We start from the raw sequence: 23,539 nt of genomic DNA, 5'->3' as shown, positions 1-23,539 counted from the left end.
GTCTGTTTCGCAGGGAAGATCTAAGGATTATGGATATGTGCATTATTCTTCAAATCATTATGTCCATAAGTCCTCGAAGAATTTCTCTGCTTACTCTTATGCTTGCTCTAACCCCTCTTATGTGAAACGAAATGGACTGGCTTCTATGCCATCCTTCTCGTATGGAGCTCGCAGAATGATGAACTCTTTGCCACCCGTTCAGATGTGGGTGGTGAAGAAAAGGAACTAATCTCTTCTGTAGGGTCAGGTCTCCAGACGTACGTAATCATCTGAAGAATTTGCTGGATACCTAAGTATGCCTGATAGGACGCAGGCTAATCATGAAGAAATGAACTTTCATTTCTCACGTCCTCATACTGTTTTATCTGTTCTTTTGCTTGATGAAATTTATCTGATGAATTGATGTCATATTCTTCACTGATGAAGTATATGAGTTCGTAAGATGCACTAATTCATCTGCAGGATGATCAACCCAAAGCCACTGAGTGGGTCCTCGATAGTGGATGTACAAATCACATGACTGGTGACAAGAATCTACTGATGGATGCTCCATTAGCTCCATCGCATCTGAAGCATATCATCTTTGGTGACAAAGGCAAAAGTCAGGTATTCGGTCTAGGTAAGGTTGCGATCACAAAGGATCGACACATGGACAAAGTCATGCTTGTTGAGTCCTTAGGATACAACCTTATGTCTGTCTCAATGCTTTGTGATCTTGATATGGTTGTTGTCTTTGGCAAGTACCGTTGTGTTGTGGTTATGGAAGCTGACAATTCCAAAGTCTTCGAAGGCTTTAGGAGAGGAGACCTATATATTTTTGATTTCTCTACAGGACCACAACCAGCTGTGTGTCTACTTGCAAAAGCTTCAGAAGGCTGGCTCTGGCATCGACGACTTGGTCATTCAGGCATGAGGAATTTGCACACGCTTGTGAAGAAGAAGCATGTAATTGGCATTGAGAATGTCAAATTCCTCAAGGATCACTTATGCGGAGCCTGTGAAGCTGGAAAGATGACCAAGGCCAAGCATCCAGCGAAGACTATCATGACCACTACTCGTCCATTTGAATTGCTTCACATGGATCACTTCGGTCCTAATCATTATTCTACTGTTTCAAATGATGCATCTCAATATGGCTTTGTTATTGTTGATGATTACTCTCGATACACATGGGTACACATTATTACTTACAAACATGATGTTCAGGAAGTCTTCAAACGATTTTCCTCGAGGGCTTCAACCAACTTTGGTGTGAAGATCAAGCACATCAGAAGTGACAATGGCACTGAGTTCAAGAATTCTGGTCTCAATGACTATCTTGATGAACTTGGTATTACTCATGAGTTATCTGCTCCTTACACTCCTCAGCAGAATGGCGTCGTGTATCGCAAGAACAGGACCCTTGCTGAGATGGCTCACACTATGCTTGATAAATACAAAACGCCTCGTCGGTTCTGGATTGAGGCAATTGATACTGCATGCCACATCATCAACAGAGTATATCTTCACAAATTCTTCAAGAAGACTGCCTATGAACTCCTCACTGATAAGAAACCCAATGTAAGTTATTTCAAAGTCTTCGGTGCTAAATATTGGATTAGAGATCCTCATCACAACTCAAAATTTGCACCGAAAGTACATGAAGGTTTTATGCTTGGTTACGGAAAGGACTCGCACACCTACAGAGTCTTCAACAACGTTCTTCACAAGGTTGTTGAAACTGTAGATGTGCGGTTCGATGAAACTAATGGCTCGCAAAGAGAGCACCTACCTACTGTGATAGATGAACCAGCCCTTGAGGAAACTATCAAGTTCAAGGCTACTAAGGATGTCATTCCTACTGAAGAATCTGCTGAAGAATTCATTCCAGAACATGAAGAACGTCGAGCTAATGCACCTGAAGAAAATGGTGCTGAAGAGAATGCTGATAAAATTCTTCAACGACAACTAGCTCATCCTTGCATTGCAAAAGAAGTGCAAGTTGAAAAGATCATCAATGACATCAAAGCGCCAGGTCCTCTCACACGCTCAAAAGCTTCACATTTATCTAACTTTTGTGGGCGCCATGCTTTTGTCTCTATCACAGAGCCCACTAAGGTAGATGAAGCATTTCTGGAGCCTGGGTGGATTCAGGCCATGCAAGAAGAACTACATCAGTTCGAGCTCAACAATGTCTGGGAACTGGTCAAACGTCCAGATCCTCGCAAGCACAATATCATTGGCACAAAGTGGATCTACCACAACAAGAAAGATGAAAATGGCCTTGTGGTGAGGAATAAGGCACGGCTCATAGCTCAAGGCTACACACAGGTTGAAGGAATTGATTTCGATGAAACTTTTGCACCTGTTGCTAGACTTGAGGCTATTTAGATATTACTTGCTTATGCTAACCATCATGATATCACTTTATATCAAATGGATGTGAAAAGTGCATTCCTCAATGGTAAGCTTGAGGAAGAAGTATATGTTGCTCAACCCCCAGGTTTTGAAGATCCAAAGAATCCTGACAAAGTCTTCAGACTCAACAAGGCCCTCTATGGCCTCAAGCAGGCCCCACGGGCGTGGTATGATACCTTGAAGGAATTCTTCATGAAGAAAGGCTTCAAACCCGGTTCACTCGACCCTACTCTTTTCACTAAATCTTATGATGGTGAATTTTTTGTGTGCCAAATATATGTTGATGATATTATCTTTGGCTGTACTGACCAATGTTATAGTGATGAAATTGCCTTTATGATGAGTGAAGAATATCAAATGTCTATGATGGGAGAGTTGAAATTCTTCTTAGGTCTTCAAATTCGTCAACAACGCAATGGCATATTCATATCTCAGGAGAAATACCTCAAGGATGTACTGAGGAAATTCGGCATGCAAGATTGCAAAGGCGTCAAAATTTCTATGCCCACAAATGGCCATCTATGCACTGATGAAAATGGTATCGACTTCGATCATAAGGTATACCGCTCCATGATTGGTTCTTTATTGTACTTATGTGCATCTAGGCCAGATATAATGCTTAGTTTTTGCATGTGTGCCCGATTTCAAGCTACACCAAAGGAATCACACCATAACGCTGTGAAGCATATTCTTCGATATCTAGCTCACACACCAATACTAGGATTATGGTACCCCAAGGGCTTGGCTTTTGATCTCATTGGATATTCTGACTCTGACTATGCTGGTGATCGTGTGGACTGCAAGTCAACATCTGGTACATGTCATTTCCTCGGACGATCTTTTGTCTGTTGGTCCTCGAAGAAACAGAATTGCGTATCACTATCTCCTGCTAAAGCTGAGTATATTGCCGCTGGTTCTTGCTGTGCTCAATTGCTATGGATGAAGCAAACTCTCAAGGACTACAGCGTCAACATGAAGAATGTGCCTCTCTTCTGTGACAATGAGAGTGCCATCAAGATTGCTCACAACCTAGTTCAGCACTCGAAGACAAAGCACATTCAGATTCGTCATCATTTTCTTCGTGATCATGTGTTGAAGGGCGACATTTCTATTGAGCATGTGAAGACTGAAGAACAGCTAGCCGATATCTTCACAAAGCCCTTGGATGAGAAGAGATTTAGCAAGTTGCGGTGTGAGCTAAATATCCTAAAATCTTCGAATATTCTTTGAAAAGGACACTCATACTAACACTTATGCAAAATTGATGACTTAGATGTGCAACACATGAAGAAACATTTTTCTTCAATCAATGAAGAATAACACTCTTAGTGTGAAGAAATTAACGAAGAATTTGATTCTCAGAACCCTACGATAATTGTACGCGGTGTCTGAAATCATCATTCTTATACGGTTGGTCACGCCACCACCAAAAGTTGAAATTCCTCAACTGTTCATATTCTTCAACTTTGCATTGTCTTCACAGTTTCCGTCATTTTTCTTCATTGGCTATATATATATATATATATATATATTATGTCCTCTACAGCATTCACTTATTGCTAATTCTTCAAGTTGGTTTTCTGCTAAGTGAATGTGATCGGACTCTTCCCCTCTATGCTATACTCAACCCAAACTATTAACAAATTCTTCACGTGCGTTCTATTTGAAACTCGTTCAAAATCTTCACTGTGTCCTTTTCAGCTGAAGAAATTGCGAACGGAACTTTAAAACTTATCTTATCTAAATTTTCGGCTTTGCCGCTCAAACCGTTCCGCATCCCCTGAAATACGTATCCTTTCACCCACGATCACACACGATCTCCACCTCTCAGTACATGGGTGACACATGTCAAGCGAATGAGAACAGTCAGGGGCACGTTCGTCCAATTTCTTCGGGCGAACAGTTTTTCACCGTGGCTATAAATACCCCTCTTCCCCTTCCTCACTTACTTTACTCCGCTCAACCTCTCTCCAGCTCGAGCTTCTCAAACCCTAGCGCCGCCGCTACTTCATCGTCGCCGGTGAGGAAGAGCTTCACTGCCTCGACCTCGTCGCCGACGTACTCGCGCCGACCGCGGAAATCTTCACTCCGCCACCGCCGTAGCCGTCTTCCTCCGCCGAGTTAGGACGTGGAAGATCTACACAGACGAACTTCACCTCTCCACCTCACTGTTCGTCGTGTTCTTCATCCAGGGTAAATTAACAGTTACTTTTACTACCCTTGTTGATTCGAATGATTATCTACAAAATCTTCAAAGGTGTTTTTCTTCATATCTTCACACACTAAAACACATCTCATATCATCTGTTCTTGATTTGTTTCTCTAAGCTATGTTTTTATTCAAGATTCCTCAATTGTGTGGATCTCCGATCTATACAACTCTGGAACCTAAGACAAAGAACGCTTAGTGAAATTCTTCAAGACTCATCTGGTCAAATTCCTCAAACTTGTTCTTTTTGAAAAACCTTCTGAGAACGCATATGACCTCTCCAAATTCCTCGCAACTATACTCTGTTCACAGGTACTCATGTCAGCTGCTAAGTCACTAGGTTCTCATCAACTTAACTCATTTGCAGCATTCCTCGAAGAAAAGTTGCATACTTATTTCGAGAATTCGATTGTTCAAATTCCTTAACTGAAGAAAATGGCTGATGGTAAAAGGCCACAGAAAGGAGGAAAGAAGCCTGAGGTTATGACTGCCTTTGAGATCCCTGATGACATATACAAAGATTACTGCACTCCTGATGAGGCCAAGTTTGGAAAAGAGGACAAAAATCAGCGCAAGGTGCGCATACAGAGGATACAAAGGAGATGGGCAAGAGAATGGAGGGAGTACAGGTATGTAACTCCAAAGTACATGAAGAAATTTGCACTCAATCCTCCATGCCCAAGAGCTCCATTGGCACCTGGCAAAATAGCAGATCCCACCAGCCTCAAGCGCGGTGAGGACTATCCTGATGAATGGGCCAAGCGCCAAGCCAAGTTGGCTAAGCAAGCCAGAGAAGCAATGAGGAAATTCAATGAAGACTCTGCTGCTGCTGCTGCCTCTGCTGAGGCCTCTACTGTCAAGCCAAAGAAGGCTATGTCAAAGAAGCCTGCGCGCAAGCCAAGTGCTTCACCAACAGTGCCCTCAAGGCCAAGTTCCTCAGTAATGCCCTCACGGCCAGAATCCTCAAAGCCCTCATGGCAAATTCCTCATACTACTCCTGCTCCTCCAAAGTCCTCAGCTGTTCCGACAAAGTTCTCAGCACATGTGCATCTTGCCTCGTGCCAAAGGACTGGAGGCATCTCCATTGCCTCAGGTGTCTCAGCTAGTTCCTCAGCTGCACCACATTCCTCAATGGGACCCTCTCTACTGAAGACAAAGGCCACTGCTGGACAAGGTCCTCAGAAGAAGCAAGTCGCTTTCCAAGTGCCGTCTGAAGAAGATGAAGCTGATGATGATGAACTTGCAGAAATCATCAGAGATAGGAAAGTCAGGGCCGCTAGAGCCAAGGGAACAGATGTGCCACTGCTTTTGGATCCTAAGTTGATCCTCGAATACATTGATGTTTGGCACAAGGACCCCAACACTCCCATGCCTGATTTCAAGCTGACTCCTGGCCAAAGTCACATGCTGACCCACTTCATTCAAGAAGAAAAGTGGAAATTTGAGAAGGCCAGGCAGATCAAGAAAGCGCAGTACAAGAAAGAGCGCTATCTGAAGAAAAATGTTGTCTCTAGGACAATTAAAGAACTTGTCACTACTCAATCTGAGATCAAGAAACTCAGTGATGAATTTGACGCATATCATGCTGATTTGCTTGGAGCCAAAGTTCATTTTGTAAGACTTGCTGATAACTTCACTTCCAATGTTGCAGCCCCAACGCAACAGGAAGTTCCTCAGGCTTAAGCATCTGCTCAGCCGGCTGAAGAACATGCCAGCACTGCTGATGAAAATCAGGCTGCTGAAGAAAACGTGAGTTCCAGGGCTGATGACTGCATTCCAGCCGCTGAAGAAATTGCCAGGGCATCCACTAGTGGTGCGCCTAAAGAAACTGAAGCAATTAGGGCAACTGCATCAGTTGTGCCTGAAGAAAATCAACCAGATTCCTCTGCTGCTCCTGCGCAACACCAACTCCGATCCTTCCCTCTGCATCAGATGTGAAGAAGACCAAGGCTGCAGAGCGTGCAGCAGTGAAGAAAAGGAAAGCATCAGCTACTTTAGATTCTTCAGCTCCGAAGAAGATGAAGCCTTTGACAAGCTCGTTTGAAAATCCCATTGATGTTGTTCCTCTCTCCACTATGCCATCAAAGGACCTTGTTCCTTTCGTTGAAGAATATGAGATCCCTAGCGGATCTGATGAAGAAAATCATTCTGCTGCTTCATCAGAGCAGATTGATGAAGAAATTGAAGTGGATACAATCCCTTCAACACCAGTTATCTCATCGCCTATGCCTCAGTTCACAGCTGAAGAGGCTGGCGTTGAAGAAATGGAAGATGAAGATGTGGACGTTGGCTGCTCCACACCAGTGATGAGTGATGAATTCTGGGAAAGTCAGCATCCAAACTCTCTAATGTTCACACCGTTGCAGCAAATCCCTCAGTCCCCGCACAAACTGTTCAAATGGGCTCTGAAGAAACTCACCCCACTTCATCTGTACATGAAGAAATTCTAGCCACTAGCGCTGAAGAAATTGCTGTTGCTGAACATCTGAAGACGCAGACTGCCACCGAAGAGGAACCGGAAATTCCTCAGCCTGAAGAACCTGAGATTGCGATTCCTGAGGTCATGATGCAACTCACTGACACTCCTCTGCCCAAGCCCAAGGATCCATTCTCACGCAAACAAAATTTCAAGGCTGATGATTTCTTCGGCGAGCATGTATTCTTCGAAGACTACAACCCTTATAACTCTGCTCGCATTAGGAAGAGGCATTTCTGGACTGCTAGTCAAGCCAATTTCTATTCCTCAGTGATGTTCAACAAAGAGAAAATCTTCTACCATGAGCACATTCCTCATGTGGATATGGAATCTCTGCCATGCTTCGCACCAGTCCTTAGTGTTCTTCATGACGCTCGACTGCTAAACTTTTGCTCTGACATCTGCGATTGGAATGAAGAACTGATTCTTCAATTTTATGCAACGCTGCACATCACAGGAGATTCTGAAGATGTGAATTCATGGGTGCTGGACTAGATGTCTGAAAAACTACACTGCACCAGCTTCTGAATTGCTTCGTGCCTTACCACTCAGTCCTCCCCTTGAAGAAGCTCGTTGCATCTATAGTGAACCTGAGCTTACAAATCACTACATGCAGGTGGTGATGAAACCTTTGAAGTCAGGTCAGGCACCAAGTACCAAATTCCTCGTGAAGGAATTGCTTTATGTGTGCAGAACTGTCTATCGTATTCTTACGAGGACAATGAGTCCTATCAAAGGCCATGACTCATCTGATGAGGAAATTGTTGGCATTATGAAGAATCTGGTATTCAATATCGTTCATGGCATTCCTGTCAATTATCACGATTTCTTCATGAGGACTTTGGCAAATGTTGCACTGTCTCCGTTTGAGCTGAAACCTTATGCACCTTGGATTATGAGATTCCTCAGGACAAGGTCTTCACTCAACTACAAAGCAGATTTTCAAAATCATCTCAGCTACTTGCCCCCGATTGAAGTCCTCAAGCAGACCTATTCGTCAGTTGATGAAAAGGGTAAGGCACCAGCTGTTATAGATGAAGGCATTCGTCCATTGGATGGTCAGTTTCGCAAAGCTGCCTCTTATTCCACCAATGATGACTCTGCCACACATGACTCTGCCAATGCACCCAAGTCTACTCCTCAAGCCACTGTTCCTCGTGTGATGACTAATCGTGAGCTTCTGCTTAGTCTTCACCAGAAGGTGGATCGAAATCATAAATGGGTTAAGTGTCAGTTTGGTTCATTTCTTCACAACATGAGTGCTACACACAATGCAGTGAAGAAAAATCATTACTACCTCCATGAAGTCTTCGGTCGCACCTGGGCAATACTGTCACATCTGTATGGTGAAGACGATCTGAAGAAAATGGGTCTCAAGGAAGATTTTGACTGGTCTGCACCTCCACCGAAGAAATTCAAGAAGGTCAAGGTTCCTTCTCTGGTGGCCAGCTCATTCTCTTCATCGCGCGACACCGATGAAAATGAAGACTTGGATGACACTGCGGCAGGCCCTACTACAACAAACGACCCCAACAATGCTAGTGCTCCTTCATCAACTTGATATTCTTTAGGGGCGTTAGTCCTCATATTCGATCCTTTTGGTCATTTGATGACAAAGGGGGAGAATTTTGAGTTAGTCTTCAAGCGGGTCTTTCTATATAAGCGTTTTTTTAAGTTACAACTCTCATTCTTCTGAGACTTTATTGGATCGAGTTGTAAACTTAAAACCGATGGTGCTCTGATACTTTTGATTTGTTTTTCTGCATGCTTATTCCTCATATATGCTAATGCACGCATGCTGAATTACATCAGTCACCATATTTCATCATGCATTTCAAATTCTTCATTGTGATATGTCAAATGCGTGTATGAATTACAAGATATAGGGTGAGATCTCCATGATTCAACTCTTCAAGTGTGCATTGCTTCAAAAGCAAATTCCTCACTATGCACATCTTCAGGGGGAGTTCTTCTATATCTTGCAATCAAATTCCTCAATATCAGTATTTACACTTCATATGTTTATTCCCGTTGAAAACTTAACCTATATTGTCATCAATCACCAAAAAGGGGGAGATTGTAAGTGCATCTAGTGCCCCTTAGTGATTTCGGTGTATTGAAGACTTATAGGTTAAGGGACTAATGCGTTTGTGAGTGTACACAGGTCTATAAGTCTATGAGGAGTTTGATATTTACAGAGAAAGTCGACCCCTAAAAATGAAGTTCTTTGACTGAAGACTCCGAAGACTTTCTGAAGACTTTGAAAGTGAAGAAATTGGTGTGACCGTGAAGACTTGGTATTCATTCGAGGAACATGAAGAGTGAAGACTTTTGTTTTCGTAGTTTCATTTTCTCTTTCTTGAGTCATAGGAAACATCGTACTGTTAAAGGGGGTCGAGGAAATACTAAGGAAAAATTTCCATGTGATGCTCAACTCAAAATCCTACACCTACCAATCCCTTCGAGTGAAGCCATTGGAAATCTCATATAGTTCAATCAATTTCTTCAGTGACAGAGACGAAGTTCTTCTGGTCTCTAAGGAATTTGTTCTGACTGAGGAGTTAGGAATTCGCCAGTGCGGATTGCCTACACAGTGAGGAACATGATAGCCCTGAGGATTTTGCTACTCAAAATTCCGACCGTTGTTGTGCTATATGCCAGCTGTCCCAAAATATCTATCCACCTAACGGTCATATCATTGAAGGGCATTTATGTCTTATCATGTCGGGCTGCTCCCTAGGCTATAAATAGCCGCCCCTACAACCACTAGCTGGTTGGCTGCTCCGAGAGAAACTGACACTTGTCATTTGAGAGCAACCCATCCTCCGAGGACTTTGAGCAAAAATCATCAAGTGAGGAAAAACCCAAAACCAAACACCTACAAACCCCAAGTGATTGAGCGTCACTGAAGAGATTGATCCTGTGTGGATCCGATGCTTGTTACCTTTGAAGACTGTGCTTTTTCCAGACGGTTAGGCGTCATGGTCTAGAGCATCCAAGAGGAATTGTGGATCGCCGAGTGACCAAGATTGTGAAGGTTTGGAAGTCACCTGAAGACTTACCACGAGTGATTGGACGAGGTTTGTGTGACCTTGGTTCAAGGAGAATATGGTGAGGACTTGGTGTCCTGAGCTGCTGCTCAGGACTGGGTGTCCGAGACTGTGTGTCCTCGAGTTTAAATACTCAGTCGCTCCAACCAGACGTACAACTGAGGCAGCAGTTGGAACTGGTCTACCAAATCATTGTCTTCACCAAGCTTACTGGTTCTATTTCTAAAACTATTTCATTTCCTCATAACTGTGTTGTGTGCTTATTCATATCTGTGTTTGAAGATTGTGAATGAAGACTTTCTCAATTTCCTCAGTTCAATTTCTTCAGTCTGTTTGTCTTCATCCTGTGTTATCCTGTGCTTACGCTACCTGTACTCTGTGCCTGTCTTCATTTCATCATGATGACCATGCTTGTATTCTGTTATGTTTACTTTTGAGTACTTATTCCGCTGCTAGTAGTTCTTCGCTAAGGAATTTCCTCACCGGCAAATTCCTCAGTGAATAATTTCAAAAACCGCCTATTCACCCCCCTCTAGTCGATATAACGCACTTTCACTTTATACGATCATGTGATATGGAAGAAGTAAAAGCGACAGACTGCATAATAAAGGTCCATATCACAAGTGGCAATATAAAGTGATGTTCTTTCGCATTAAGATTTTGTGCATCCAACCATAAAAGCTCATGACAACCTCTGCTTCCCTCTGCGAAGGGCCTATGTTTTACTTTTATCTCCTACCTTGCATAAGAGTCATGGTGATCTTCACCCTTCCTTTTTACATTTTATCCTTTGGCAAGCACAGTATGTTGGAAAGATCCTGGTATATATGGCTAATTGGATGTGAGTTTTCATGAACTATTATTGTTTACATTACCCTTGAGGTAAATCGTTGGGAGGTAAAACTATAAGCCCCTATCTTTCTCTGTGTCCGATTAAAACTCCATACCCATTAGTATTGTGTGAGTGTCAGCAATTGTGAAAGACTATATGATAGTTGAGTATGTGGACTTGCTGAAGAGCTCTTATATATATTGACTCTTTCCTATGTTATGATAAATTGCAATTGCTCCAATGACTGAGATTATAGTTTGTTAGTTTTCAATGAAGTTTACGACTCATACTTGAAATTGTGATTGAATTATTACTCTAGCATAAAGAATCATATGACAAGAATTATGTAAGTTGTTGTTCTAAGAATGATCATGATGCCCACATGTCTGTATTTTATTTTTATCGACACCTCTATCTCTAAACATGTGGACATATTTTTCGACTTCGGCTTCTCGCTTGAGGACAAGCGAGGTCTAAGCTTTGGGGAGTTGATACGTCCATTTTGCATCATGCTTTTATATCGATATTTATTGCATTATGGGCTGTTATTACACATTATGTCATAATACTTATGCCTATTCTCTCTCATTTTACAATGTTTACATGAAGAGGGAGAATGCCGGCAGCTGGTATTCTGGGCTAAAAAAGGAGCAAATATTAGAGACCTATTCTGCACAGCTCCAAAAGTCCTGAAACTTCATGGAAGACGTTTTCAGAATATATAAAAAATACTCAGCGGAAAAGATTCACCAAGGGGGCCACACCCTGCCCACGAGGGTGGGGGCGCACCCTACCCCCACTACAAGGAAGAGGCCTACTAGTGGCGCACGCCACTAGTATTTTTTACTAATGGCGCACCACTGGTGCGCCATTAGTAGATACTAATGGCGCACCGGTAGTGCGCCATTAGTATGCCTAGAGGTGCGCCATGAATATTGCCCCGTAACTTCAGATAGTAATGGCGCACCACATAGAAGTGCGCCATTAGTAATAACTTTTTTTCAAAAAATCAAAAAAAAATTAAAAAATTTTTAAAAACTATATCATATTTTTAATTTTTTTTCTTAATCTCGGGGCAATATGGCTTAATCTTGGGTCAAATCACACTCCGTGGTCAAACTTCCCAAAAGGTCACCCATACTCACACTAGTCTAGCCCAAGCACGCTTAACTTCAGTGTTCTATCCAACCCCAGCACCAGCTCACTTCACAGGCACTTGTTGATATATCTAGCATATCAATCCTATTAAACCTTGTTGATGTTTAGGACTTTGTTCATATTCATGAGTGTGATGAAAGTTTGAAAAAATATTTCAAACTTCCGTTCATATTACGTATCATAATTTTAAAAAAAATCCAGAAAAAAAACCGAAGCTATTTTTTTCTGTTACTAGTGGCGCACCTAGCATACAGTGCGCCACTTGTAAGTTTGAATTTTTTTGCCTCCAAATCTTAAAAGCCCCGTAACTTTTATTCTGTTAGGTTTTTGAGGATTTTGAAAAATCGGATGTAACTTTTCGAGTAGATGATTTTTCATATAGAAAACTTTTTAATCCGAGTTCGTATGCAAAAGTTATGGCCATTTTACAAATTCCAAAGAGATTTTGCAAATCAAGTCGAAATTCATATTTGTAAATTTTCCCAACAACTAGACCACATATCACATGGGAAACTTATTTTCTTTTATTTTTTTGACATTTTCATTATTTTCTTTTATTTTTTTAACTGAAAAGGCGGTCCAAGGGGGGTGCATGCGAGGGAATTTTTGGGCCAAGTTAGTAATGGCGCACCATGGGAGTGGTGCGCCATTACTAGTTGAACTAGTAATGGCGCACCACTCCCACGGTGCGCCATTACTAGTTTTCAAAAAATATAAAAAAAAATTGAAAAAAAATTTACTAGTGGGGCACCGTGGATGTGGTGCGCCATTACTAGTTTAACTAGTAAGGGCGCACTATCCCCTGGTGCGCCATTACTAGTTTTGAAAAAAATAAAAAAAATCTTGTTACTAATGGCGCACCGTGGATGTGGTGCGCCATTAATATTTGGACACTAATGGCGCACCAACACATGGTGCGCCATTAGTATATAGTAGTGGCGCACCACATGTCTGGTGCACCATTAGTGTCAATTCCATCTATAGCCCTTTTCCTAGTAGTGCCCCCTGGGCGCGCCCCCTACCTCGTGGGCCCCCTGGTGGCCCTCCGGTGGCCATCTTCTTCTATATGAAGTCTTTCGATGGGAAGAAATGAGAAGCCATCTTCTCGGACGAAACTCCGCCGCCACGAGGCAGAACCTTGGCGGAACCAATCTAGGGCTACGGCAGAGCTGTTCTGCCGGGGAAACTTCCCTCCGGGAGGGGGAAATCATCACCAACGTTCCTCTTATCGGGAGAGGGCAATCTCCATCAACATCTTCATCAGCACCATCTCCTCTCAGAACCCTAGTTCATCTCTTGTATCCAATTCTTGTCTCCAAGTCCGGGATTGGTGCTAGTAGGTTGCTAGTAGTGTTAATTACTCCTTGTAGTTGATGCTAGTTGGTTTATTTGGTGGAAGATCATATGTTCAGATCCTATATGCATATTAATACCCCTCTGATTATGAACATGTTTATGCTTTGTGAGTAGTTATGTTTGTTCCTGAGGACATGGGAGGAGTCTTGCTATTAGTAGTCATGTGAATTTGGTATTCGTTCGATATTTTGATGAGATGTATGTTGTCTCACCTCTAGTGGTGTCATGTGAACGTCGACTACATGACACTTCACCATTATTTGGGCCTAGAGGAAGGCATTGGGAAGTAATAAGTAGATGATGGGTTGCTAGAGTGACAGAAGCTTAAACCCTAGTTTATGCGTTGCTTCATAAGCGGCTGATTTGGATCCATATGTTTCATGCTATGGTTAGGCTTACCTTAATACTTTTGTTGTAGTTGCGGATGCTTGCAATAGAGGTTAATCATAAGTGGGATGCTTGTCCAGGTAAGAGCAGTACCCAAGCACCGGTCCACCCACATACCAAATTATCAAAGTACCGAACGTGAATCATATGAGTGTGATGAAAACTAGCTTGATGATATTCCCATGTGTCCTTGGGAGCACTTTTCTCTATATAAGAGTTTGTCCAGGCTTGTCCTTTGCTACAAAAAGGATTGGGCCACCTTGATGCACTTCATTTACTTTTGTTACTTGTTGCTCGTTACAAATTATCCTATCACAAAACTATCTATTACCACTTATTTCAGTACTTGCGGAGAATACCTTGCTGGAAACCGCTTATCATTTCCTTCTGCTCCTCGTTGGGTTCGACACTCTTACTAATCGAAAGGACTACGATAGATCCCCCTATACTTGTGGGTCATCAGTTCTCGGCTCCCTTTCTATCAACAATATGTAAGTCAAATTCTTGTAGCAAGAGAACCCATCTAATAAGTCTAGGTTTAGCATCTTTCTTTTCCATAAGATATTTGATAGCAGCATGATCAGTGTGAATAGTTACTTTAAAATCAACAATATAAGGTCTGAACTTATCACAAGCAAATACAACTGCTAAGAATTCTTTTTCAATAGTAGCATAATTTCTTTGAGAATTGTCTAGGGTTTTACTAGCATATTGAATAACGTTTAATTTCTTATCAACTCTTTGCCCTAGAACATCACCTACAGCATAATCGCTAGCATCACACATAATTTCAATGGGTAAATTCCAATCAGGTGGTTGAACAATAGGTGCAGAGATCAATGCTTTCTTAAGTATTTCAAATGCTTCTACACAATCATCATCAAAGACAAATGGTATATCTTTTTGTAATAAATTAGTCAAAGGCCGAGAAATTTTTGAGAAGTCCTTAATGAACCTCCTATAAAATCCGGCATGACCAAGGAAACTTCTTATACCTTTGATGTCCTTGGGGCATGGCATCTTTTCAATAGCATCAACCTTGGCTTTATCAACTTCAATACCTCTTTCAGAAACTTTATGCCCCAAGACAATACCTTCATTAACCATAAAGTGGCACTTTTCCCAATTCAAGACAAGATTAGTTTCTTCACATCTCTGCAAAACTCGGTCAAGGTTGCTCAAGCAATCATCAAAAGAAGATCCATAGACGGAGAAATCGTCCATGAAAACCTCACAAATCATTTCACAAAAGTCAGAGAATATAGCCATCATGCATCTTTGAAAGGTAGCAGGTGCATTACATAAACCAAAAGGCATACGTCTATAAGCAAAAGTACCAAAAGGGCATGTAAAAGTAGTCTTTGATTGATCCTTTGCTGACACAGGTATTTGAGAGAAACCAGAATAACCATCTAGAAAGCAAAAAATGTGTATGTTTGGATAATCTTTCTAGCATTTGATCGATAAAAGGTAAGGGGTAATGATCCTTTTTAGTGGCCTTATTTAATTTGCGGAAATCAATTACCATCCTATAACCTATAATAATTCTTTGAGGAATCAATTCATCTTTATCATTAGGAACGACAGTAATACCTCCCTTGTTAGGGACACAATGGACATGACTTACCCACTGACTATCAGCAACGGGATAGATTATACCTGCCTCAAGGAGCTTTAGTATTTCCTTTCTTACCACTTCTTTCATTTTAGGATTCAGCCATCGTTGATGATCACGAACTGGTTTAGCATCTTCTTCCAAATTTATTTTATGTTGACATAGAGTGGGACTAATGCCCTTAAGATCATCAAGAGTATACCCAATAGCAGCACGGTGCTTCTTTAGAGTTTTCAATGATCTCTCTTCCTCATGCTCTGAAAGGTTAGCACTAATAATAACAGGATATATCTTTTTCTCATCAAGATAAGCATATCTAAGAGTATCAGGCGACGGTTTAAGCTCAAACACGGGATCACCCTTGGGTGGAGGAGGGTCCCCTAGGATTTCAACAGGCAAATTGTGTTTCAGAATAGGTTCCTGGTTAAAGAATACTTCATCTATTTCCCTTCTTTCATTCATAAACATACTCGTGGGCAGGGTGTGGCCCCCCTGGTGAACTTCTTGCGCTCGGTATTTTTTATATATTCTGAAAACGTCTTCCGTGAAGTTTCAGGACTTTTGAGCTGTGCAGAATAGGTCTCTAATATTTGCTCCTTTTCCAGCCCAGAATCCCAGCTGTCGGCATTCTCCCTCTTTATGTAAACTAGTAAAATAAGAGAGAATAGGCATAAGTATTGTGACATAATGTGTAATAACAGCCCATAATACAATAAATATTGATATAAAAGCATGATGCAAAATGGACGTATCAACGTGACATGTTGCGAACGTATCCCTTGATGACACCATTCATCCTTTCGAACGGCATCATGCTGTGCAGGAACGTCGGCCCGAGTTGGCTGATATCCTCCATGATATGGACCAGTAGATGCACCATAACATCGAAGAATGCGGGCGGGAAGTGCACCTCAAGATCGCATATTATCACCACGATCTCTTCCTGTAGCCTTCTGAGTTGCCTCATCATCGTCATCATCATTAGCGTGAAGCTCCTCCCTGATGCCCATTGATTTCAAGTCTTCCCTTGCTTTCGGCCCATCTTTGGTCCTCTCTGGCATGTTGAGCAGGGTACCAAGCACACTCTCACACACGTTCTTCATGATATGCATGACATCAAGGCTGTGAGGCACACGGTGGATCTTCCAGTGCGGCAAGTCCCAGAAATCAGACCTTGTTTTCCATACCTTCAGCAGCGGCTCTGGCGCCTTTTGCTTCTTTCCTGGCTCTGGCGCCTTTTGCTTCTTTCCCGGCAGTGGGCAATCTTTCCAATTTTTTAACAGCTCGTCTATTTCCTCGCCGCTCCTCGTATGCAGGTGTCTTCGGGGTTCGGTTTCACCATCGAATAGATCCTTGCGTTTTCTCCATGGGTCATCGTCGTGAAGACACCTTCGATGTCCCATGAACATGGTTTTCAAAGACCCGGGATCTCTATCTAGCTGGCGATACGTTGCGTCATCCATGCACCTGACGCATCCAGAAAATCCGTGGACCACCTGCCCCGCGAGATATCCGTAACCGAGATAGTCGTGCACCGTCGTGAGCAGTGCGGCTCTCATAGGGAAATATTCTTTCTCTGCGGCGTCCCACGTATTGGCTGGCGTTTTCCACATCGTGTCTAGCTCCTCTTTCAGCAGCCCCAAATACAGATTGATGTCGTTCCCTGGTTGTTTCAACCCTTCAATTAGCATACTCATGTGAATGTACTTCCTCTTCATGCACAACCAGGGGGGAAGGTTGTACATCCACACAAACACAGGCCAGGTGCTATGTGTGCTTCTCTGGCTGTCAAACGGATTGACTCCATCGGTGCTCGCGCCCAGCACGATGTTCCTTGGATCGGCCCCAAATTCTGGGTGTTCGAAGTTCAACGCTTGCCCCTGCTCGCATCCTTAGGGTGACTCAGCATCTTGTCTTTTTTATTTATCTCCGGATCATTTCCGTCATCTTCTCGCTTCTTCTCCTCCCTATCCGCGTGCCAACGCAGGAGCTTTGCTAGCTTAGGGTCCGCGAAATACCGCTGCAGACGAGGAGTGATCGGAAAGTACCATACCACTTTTCGAGGAGCTTTCTTCCTCTTCTTGTATCGAGTGACGCCGCACACCAGACATATGGTAGACTCCACGTGCTCGTCCCGATAAATGATGCAATTGTTCATGCACACATGGTATTTCACGTGCGGTAAATCCAGAGGACACACGATTTTCTTCGCCTCCTCGAAACTGGTCGGGCACTTGTTCCCCTTGGGAAGACGTTTGTGACAGAATGACATGTTCTCATCAAAGCATGCGTCAGTCATTTTGTGTTTTACCTTCATCTCCAGAGCCATGAGCGTTACTTTCAGGCGGGTATCCTCGGGCCTGCATCCTTCATACAATGGAGTAACCGCGTCTATCTCTAGTTGATCCAGCTTGGCTTTCTCTCGGGTGGCAGCTCTTGCGTTATCCGTCTGCTTGAGAAGCAGCTCTTGAATATGAGGGTCCTGCACCCAGCCCTTCGATGGTCCATCGCCATTTGCTCTGGCATCTTCATCTTCATGATCATGCCCTTCGTCTTGATCTTCCTCATCATCATGTCCGGCATCTTCTATATGATGACTGTGTACAGCATCACCATCGTGATCATGTCCTGGAGATTCTTCGTCTTCTCGCTGCCCTTCCTCATTTCTTGCACGCCCCCCATGGACGACTTCATAGTCATCTTCATCACCTTGTCACCGATAGCCATCCATGAAACCACGCAAGAGCAGGTGGTCCCGCACCTGTCCGGAATCCGGGTCCGCAATAAGGCTCTTCAGCTTGCATCTTCGACACGGACATCTTATCTCCGTCTCGTTCTTTTGAAGCATCTCAACCTTCGCGGAGCTCAAAAACCTATTCATGATGCCTTCGGTCATCATGCGGACCATGGTCGCCTGCGGGGTAGAGCAAAACGATATTTTAGAACCAAGAAAAAATTTGGCATGACTTTGCCTAAAAATAGGACCAAAAAGAATGCATAGTGCCAAATTCTCGCTAAAACGGAAATGAATCAACATTCCGGCAAAATATTGGCAACTATCGCATTTCAAATACCGATACCTGCAAATACAAACATATATGCAACACCACAAACATATGCAACACCACAAACATACGTAGATCTAGCTAGGCCATAAAAAGTGCATGTGCATGTTGTTGGAGGGAGAAAAAAGTAGATCTACAACATAAAGAAAGATTTGCCCTTACTTACCTATCAAAAAAAGGTAATTTAACCACTTAATTTGGGTGAATCTATGGTGCAAATGAGGTGAGGAGGAGGAGGCAGCCGAGACAAGCTTGGAGGAGGAGGTGGAGAGAATGAAGTGGGGAAAGTGAGTGTGGTAGGTTTGGTTGTCCAAAATATCTAGCTGGTCTCAGGTTATACTAATGGCGCACCAGTTAGGGGTGCGCCATTACTAATTTTGCAAAAAAATATAATTGTTAGTAGTGGCGCACCTTGATTGCGGTGCGCCATTACTAGTTTTGAAAAAAAAAGTAAAAAAAATTGTTAGTACTGGCGCGCCATTAATAGTTTTAGAAAAATAAAAAAAATCCTAGTAATGGCGCACCGTATGTCTGGTGCGTCATTAGTAATGAGGACACTAATGGCGCACCTGTACCTGGTGCGCCACTGTTATATATAGCAGTGGCGCACCACATACATGGTGTGCCATTAATATCCATATTGGCTACAGCCCTTTTCCTAGTAGTGTTAGATACATCATTAAGCATATATTTATATTATGTTTGTTTGGTATTATTTTGGTTGATGCTTTTCTCACTAAACTTGGTCAAATTAAACAATGTTTGACTTCTAGGAAATTTTATGATCACTACATTTAGGAATAGAGGGAGTATAAAGGGACATAAAACTTGCACAGAGGAAAAAATCAAAAATAAAACCCAAAAAAGTGAGCACAAATGGCTGCACAGATTTAGTGGTTCAGAAACTGGTGGAGAAATAGTTATTTCTAACGAGGCTCGGGTGCTACCGTGATACGGTCTCCTGGGCTATCAAATTCTCAGATCGGACGGCATCTAGGAGCTGTTGGATCTACTAAACCTATGGGCAATTTTTAGACTCCAAGCAGGCTTTTTTTTTAAATGTTGCAGAGTTACTGGGAGCACTCTGATCTGGAAATCCGACGGTCAGGAGCCCGTACCACGGTACCACCTAAGCCTTGGTAGTACTAGATATTTTCGCAGTATGATATACCAACCTCTCATTATTATTATTCTAAATGAAGCATCATACACCACTCAGGCTAAAATACATATTATGAATCGTCGTCTCTATATGGTGCCAGCAAGGCCATGTTGAGGTGGGCCAGCATACTCATGTCAAGATTTTCGTTGAACAACGCATGAAGCCCCGGTATATCAATAAGCTCGTACGCGCAGTAACCACTGAGGGTGTTCGCCTGCTCCACACATTGTGGGAGCTCAAAAGATGCCGGTCCATCGTTGTCACCGCCGCCAAGGCCACGGTAGTTCTTCAACAAGGCGGTGCAGACATTCGTGATGCTTACCGTCACGTCATAGTCCAGCTTGCAGAAAGTGAGGCGGCGCGCCATTGACGTGCCAGTTTTGGCTTTGTGCAACATTTCTTGGACCTTACCATTGGCGGTGACGACACGTGCTTTGAGGATGTCTACGCCGATGAGTGCCAGGTCACGAAGGTCCTTTGCCTTCTCGCTCCGCTTGTCCGACCGGAGGGTCGAGACACAGAATTTCTCTGTGAGGTGGATTTCTTTGTCGTAGTTGGCTGCAGTGTTCTTGCACGCTTCTGTCACGAAATCGGCTGCCTTCGGCTTGCCATCAACATCACCGTTAGTATGAACAACAATTGACGAGGAAAAGAGCATGATGGTGATGGCAGAGAAGAAGATGGTGGTCGTTTGTGCTATTGCCATTGTTGCAAGGCCAGCAAGAAACCTTGAATTTTATTCAAAGTAGGAGTGGTGAGGATAAGTGTGTAGGCGATGCCTAAGGCTGAAATGGATGTGCGGTTTGATGGATGCCTATGCATGTATTTATAAAGTTCATATAGTGGGGGTTCATGAATGCAGTATCCAATTTGGTCGTGCACAGACCTGTTGACACTCACTACGGATATCTTGTTATTAATACGTCTACTGCATAGCCATAAATGCAGCGCATCTTGACATGGATATCGAAATGATTATTTTCCATCCTATGCACATATGTATTGGCGGTTCGGAAATGCAGTATCCAGCTTGACGATAGATATATTGAAATTATTAGTGCTTACCTTTGCATGAATACATATCCTCATTTTGGATATCCTTGTATTAATGCCCTCTCTATCCATAAATTCGTTGACGCTCATTTTAGATCTCCTCTTATCAATACGCATCTAACTTCCATAGCTTCATGAATTCAACACCTCTTGATCATGGATATACAAAGGGAAAATTTTGTTTTTGCCACTCTAGATTTTGCCAATTTTCCTTATACCATTCTAGATTTTTGACATTTCACTTTTGCCACTCTTAGCTTTTGACAATTATCACAATTGCCATTCCGTGGCAAAAGAAAAATTATTTTATTTTATTTTTGCCACTCTTAGCTTTTGAAATGTGTCACAATCGCCACTCCGAAAATTTTGCTTTTGCCACCGGAATGGCAATTCAGATAATTGTCAAAAACTAAGAGTGGCAAAAGTGAAATGTCAAAATCTAGAGTGGCATAAAGAAAATTTGCAAAATCTAGAGTGGCAAAAACAAAATTTTCCCATATACAAATGATGTACATGCAGTCTGATGAGGCATCAGTCTGTGCTAGGCTGGCCCAATATGCTCATGCGCTTATGTGCTTCCTAGTGTGGAATGGAATACGTGGGTTTTTTTATTTTTGGTTTCTTAAATCAGTTTTTGTTTCAGTTTAATTTATTATTTTCTTATATTTTCACTTTTCTATTTCTTTTTTCTCTTTAATTTGTCTTTGAATATTTAAATATAATTAAGGACTTTTTCTTCTTTTTGTTTTCTTTAAATAAAATAAATATAAATATGAGTTTTTTTATTTTCCCTTTTTAGTTGTTCTTTAAATAAAATAAATATAATTATGAACATTTTCACTTTTGTAAATAAGTATCTTTTCCTTTTCTTTTTTTCCACTTTTTCTCAAACTTCTGTTTTTTGTTTTCTTTTATTATTATTATTGTCAATTTACTTCCTTTATTCCCATTCATGTTCCCTTCCTTTATATCATTTGAAAAAAGGGGAGATAGCTTTTGCCACCGCATTACCTCCTCATAACCGCTACAGAAGAAGGGAAAATTTTGTTTTTGCCACTCTAGATTTTGCAAATTTTCCTTATGCCACTCTAGATTTTGACATTTCACTTTTGCCACTCTTAGTTTTTGACAATTATCTGAATTTCCATTCCGGTGGCAAAAGCAAAATAATTATATATATATATATATATATATATATATATATATACCTCCAACCCTAGCCGCTAACTCTCATTCCCCATGTGTCGTCACATATGCATCTCGAGCTGGCACACCTCCATTTGTTCAACAAGACCGTCTTACCGCCATAGAGGAAGGGTCAATACAAGGAAGAAGGAAGAGCCTCCATGGGTCTCTTCCATGGATCCTCCTCATATCCTTGATTCAAGGGCTCCAGAGGAGTTCCAGCCTCTGCTAATGCCTTCCTTAATGTCAACGGATCGTGTGGGAATAAACAGTGATCAAATCAGTGAAGAATCATGGAAATTGCAGTCAAATCCGCAACCCAGATCACCTGGTACAAGTGCGGGATGCTCGTACATCGTGTTGTCTTCTCTTCTAAAACTATGTGTGGTGTTCCGTATTTTGGTCGCCATTGCCTCATACGAATTCCTGTTGGCATTTTGGCCTTGTTGGATTCGTATGAACAAGCCCGGTAGCCTCATGGCACTAGATTGTCAATTTAGGCTTCTTGACCAATGTCGTTTTGTCAAACTCCACGAGAGGCATGTATCTGGTGTTTCTAATTCCTCTGGTCTAGCCCCAACGTGATCCTGTTCATTGTGTTAAATCCATGTGAGTTCCAATACACATATAGAAGCAACAAAACCAAAGAAAAACTAAAGATTATGCAATGGTCTCAACAATATGCACAAAAAATATAAATTATTCAAAATGGAAATGAGAATCGGTACATGGATATGCTATGAGAGATTTTGACACAAAAAAATGGACCAAATAGGCTCTAAAACATGACACAAAATCAACTTATCAACATCCCAATCTTAAACCTTGCTCATCCTCGAGCATGAACGTTGATACACTCATTGATGTTATCCATCTAGCTTACCAATGAAGATGGTTGCCCAAAGGTGTATCCTCGTTTTATCTAGTTGTAAGCAACATAAAACACACTCATACAAGGTAACACAAGTTGAATTACATGATGTATTGTGATATCCCTTCCATTAGAGTTTCAGCAACTGTTTCTATGTATCTTGTCAAAGTTAATTAAATCTAGCATGAGAGCAAATATTTGGAATGTCCTACTTAATTACTTGTTCATTTATCATTGTTTTTTAGCATGAGTAGAGATAAAAAAAGTCAAGAAATAGATTCAGTTCTACCCACTAGTGTCCTCACGTCAAGGCTCTCAAGTGCTAACTTTGTTTGTAGCGCATCCATAATAGATATCTCTCAGTTCTCAAGATTATACAAAAAAGTGATAATTGTAAACTGAATTATTGTAGGGGAGAAGCTGAACACTCATCACCGATACTGAGTTTTATTGTAATATTGATCAAGGCTTGGAAAAAATTGAACATATGAACTTAAAAAAAACTATATGTTGCTAGTAAACGCCGAAAGTTTTTCCCACTTCTTACTTACATAACCCATATGGCTACACTGAAATACACTTTTTTAAAAAGAGGCAAAAGCTTTTCCCGTTTCATTTAATAAGAAGAATATTGTTCCTGGTTAATTGCCGGAAACCATGTGAAAATCGATACCTCTAGGGCCAAGCCCACACTAATTGACAATCAAGTGAGCGCAACGAGAAC

The 23,539-nt window shown here is 41.9% G+C and overlaps 1 protein-coding gene across 1 annotated transcript; it reads right to left on the bottom strand.

Annotated features, from left to right (window-relative positions):
• Positions 1–19,707: 19,707 nt before the first annotated feature.
• On the bottom strand, positions 19,708–20,515 carry LOC147957059 (uncharacterized). Its single transcript, XM_087535661.1, has one exon. The coding sequence runs from the start codon at positions 20,410–20,412 to the stop codon at positions 19,777–19,779; it is 636 nt and encodes a 211-aa protein (XP_087391787.1). The 5' UTR covers positions 20,413–20,515; the 3' UTR covers positions 19,708–19,776.
• Between the last annotated feature and the right edge of the window lie 3,024 nt (positions 20,516–23,539).

This window comes from Triticum urartu, chromosome 7A (assembly GCF_056163025.1).
Source record: "Triticum urartu cultivar PI428250 chromosome 7A, HENAU_Tu73, whole genome shotgun sequence".
NCBI classification, from domain to species: domain Eukaryota; kingdom Viridiplantae; phylum Streptophyta; class Magnoliopsida; order Poales; family Poaceae; genus Triticum; species Triticum urartu.
The sequence above is the reverse complement of the archived record's forward strand: the minus strand, read 5'-3'. Positions and strand labels throughout refer to the sequence as shown.

Excerpts from the sequence above, each read along its gene's own strand:
- LOC147957059 (XM_087535661.1), bottom strand. The coding sequence starts at position 20,412 with ATGGCAATAGCACAAACGACCACCATCTTCTTCTCTGCCATCACCATC.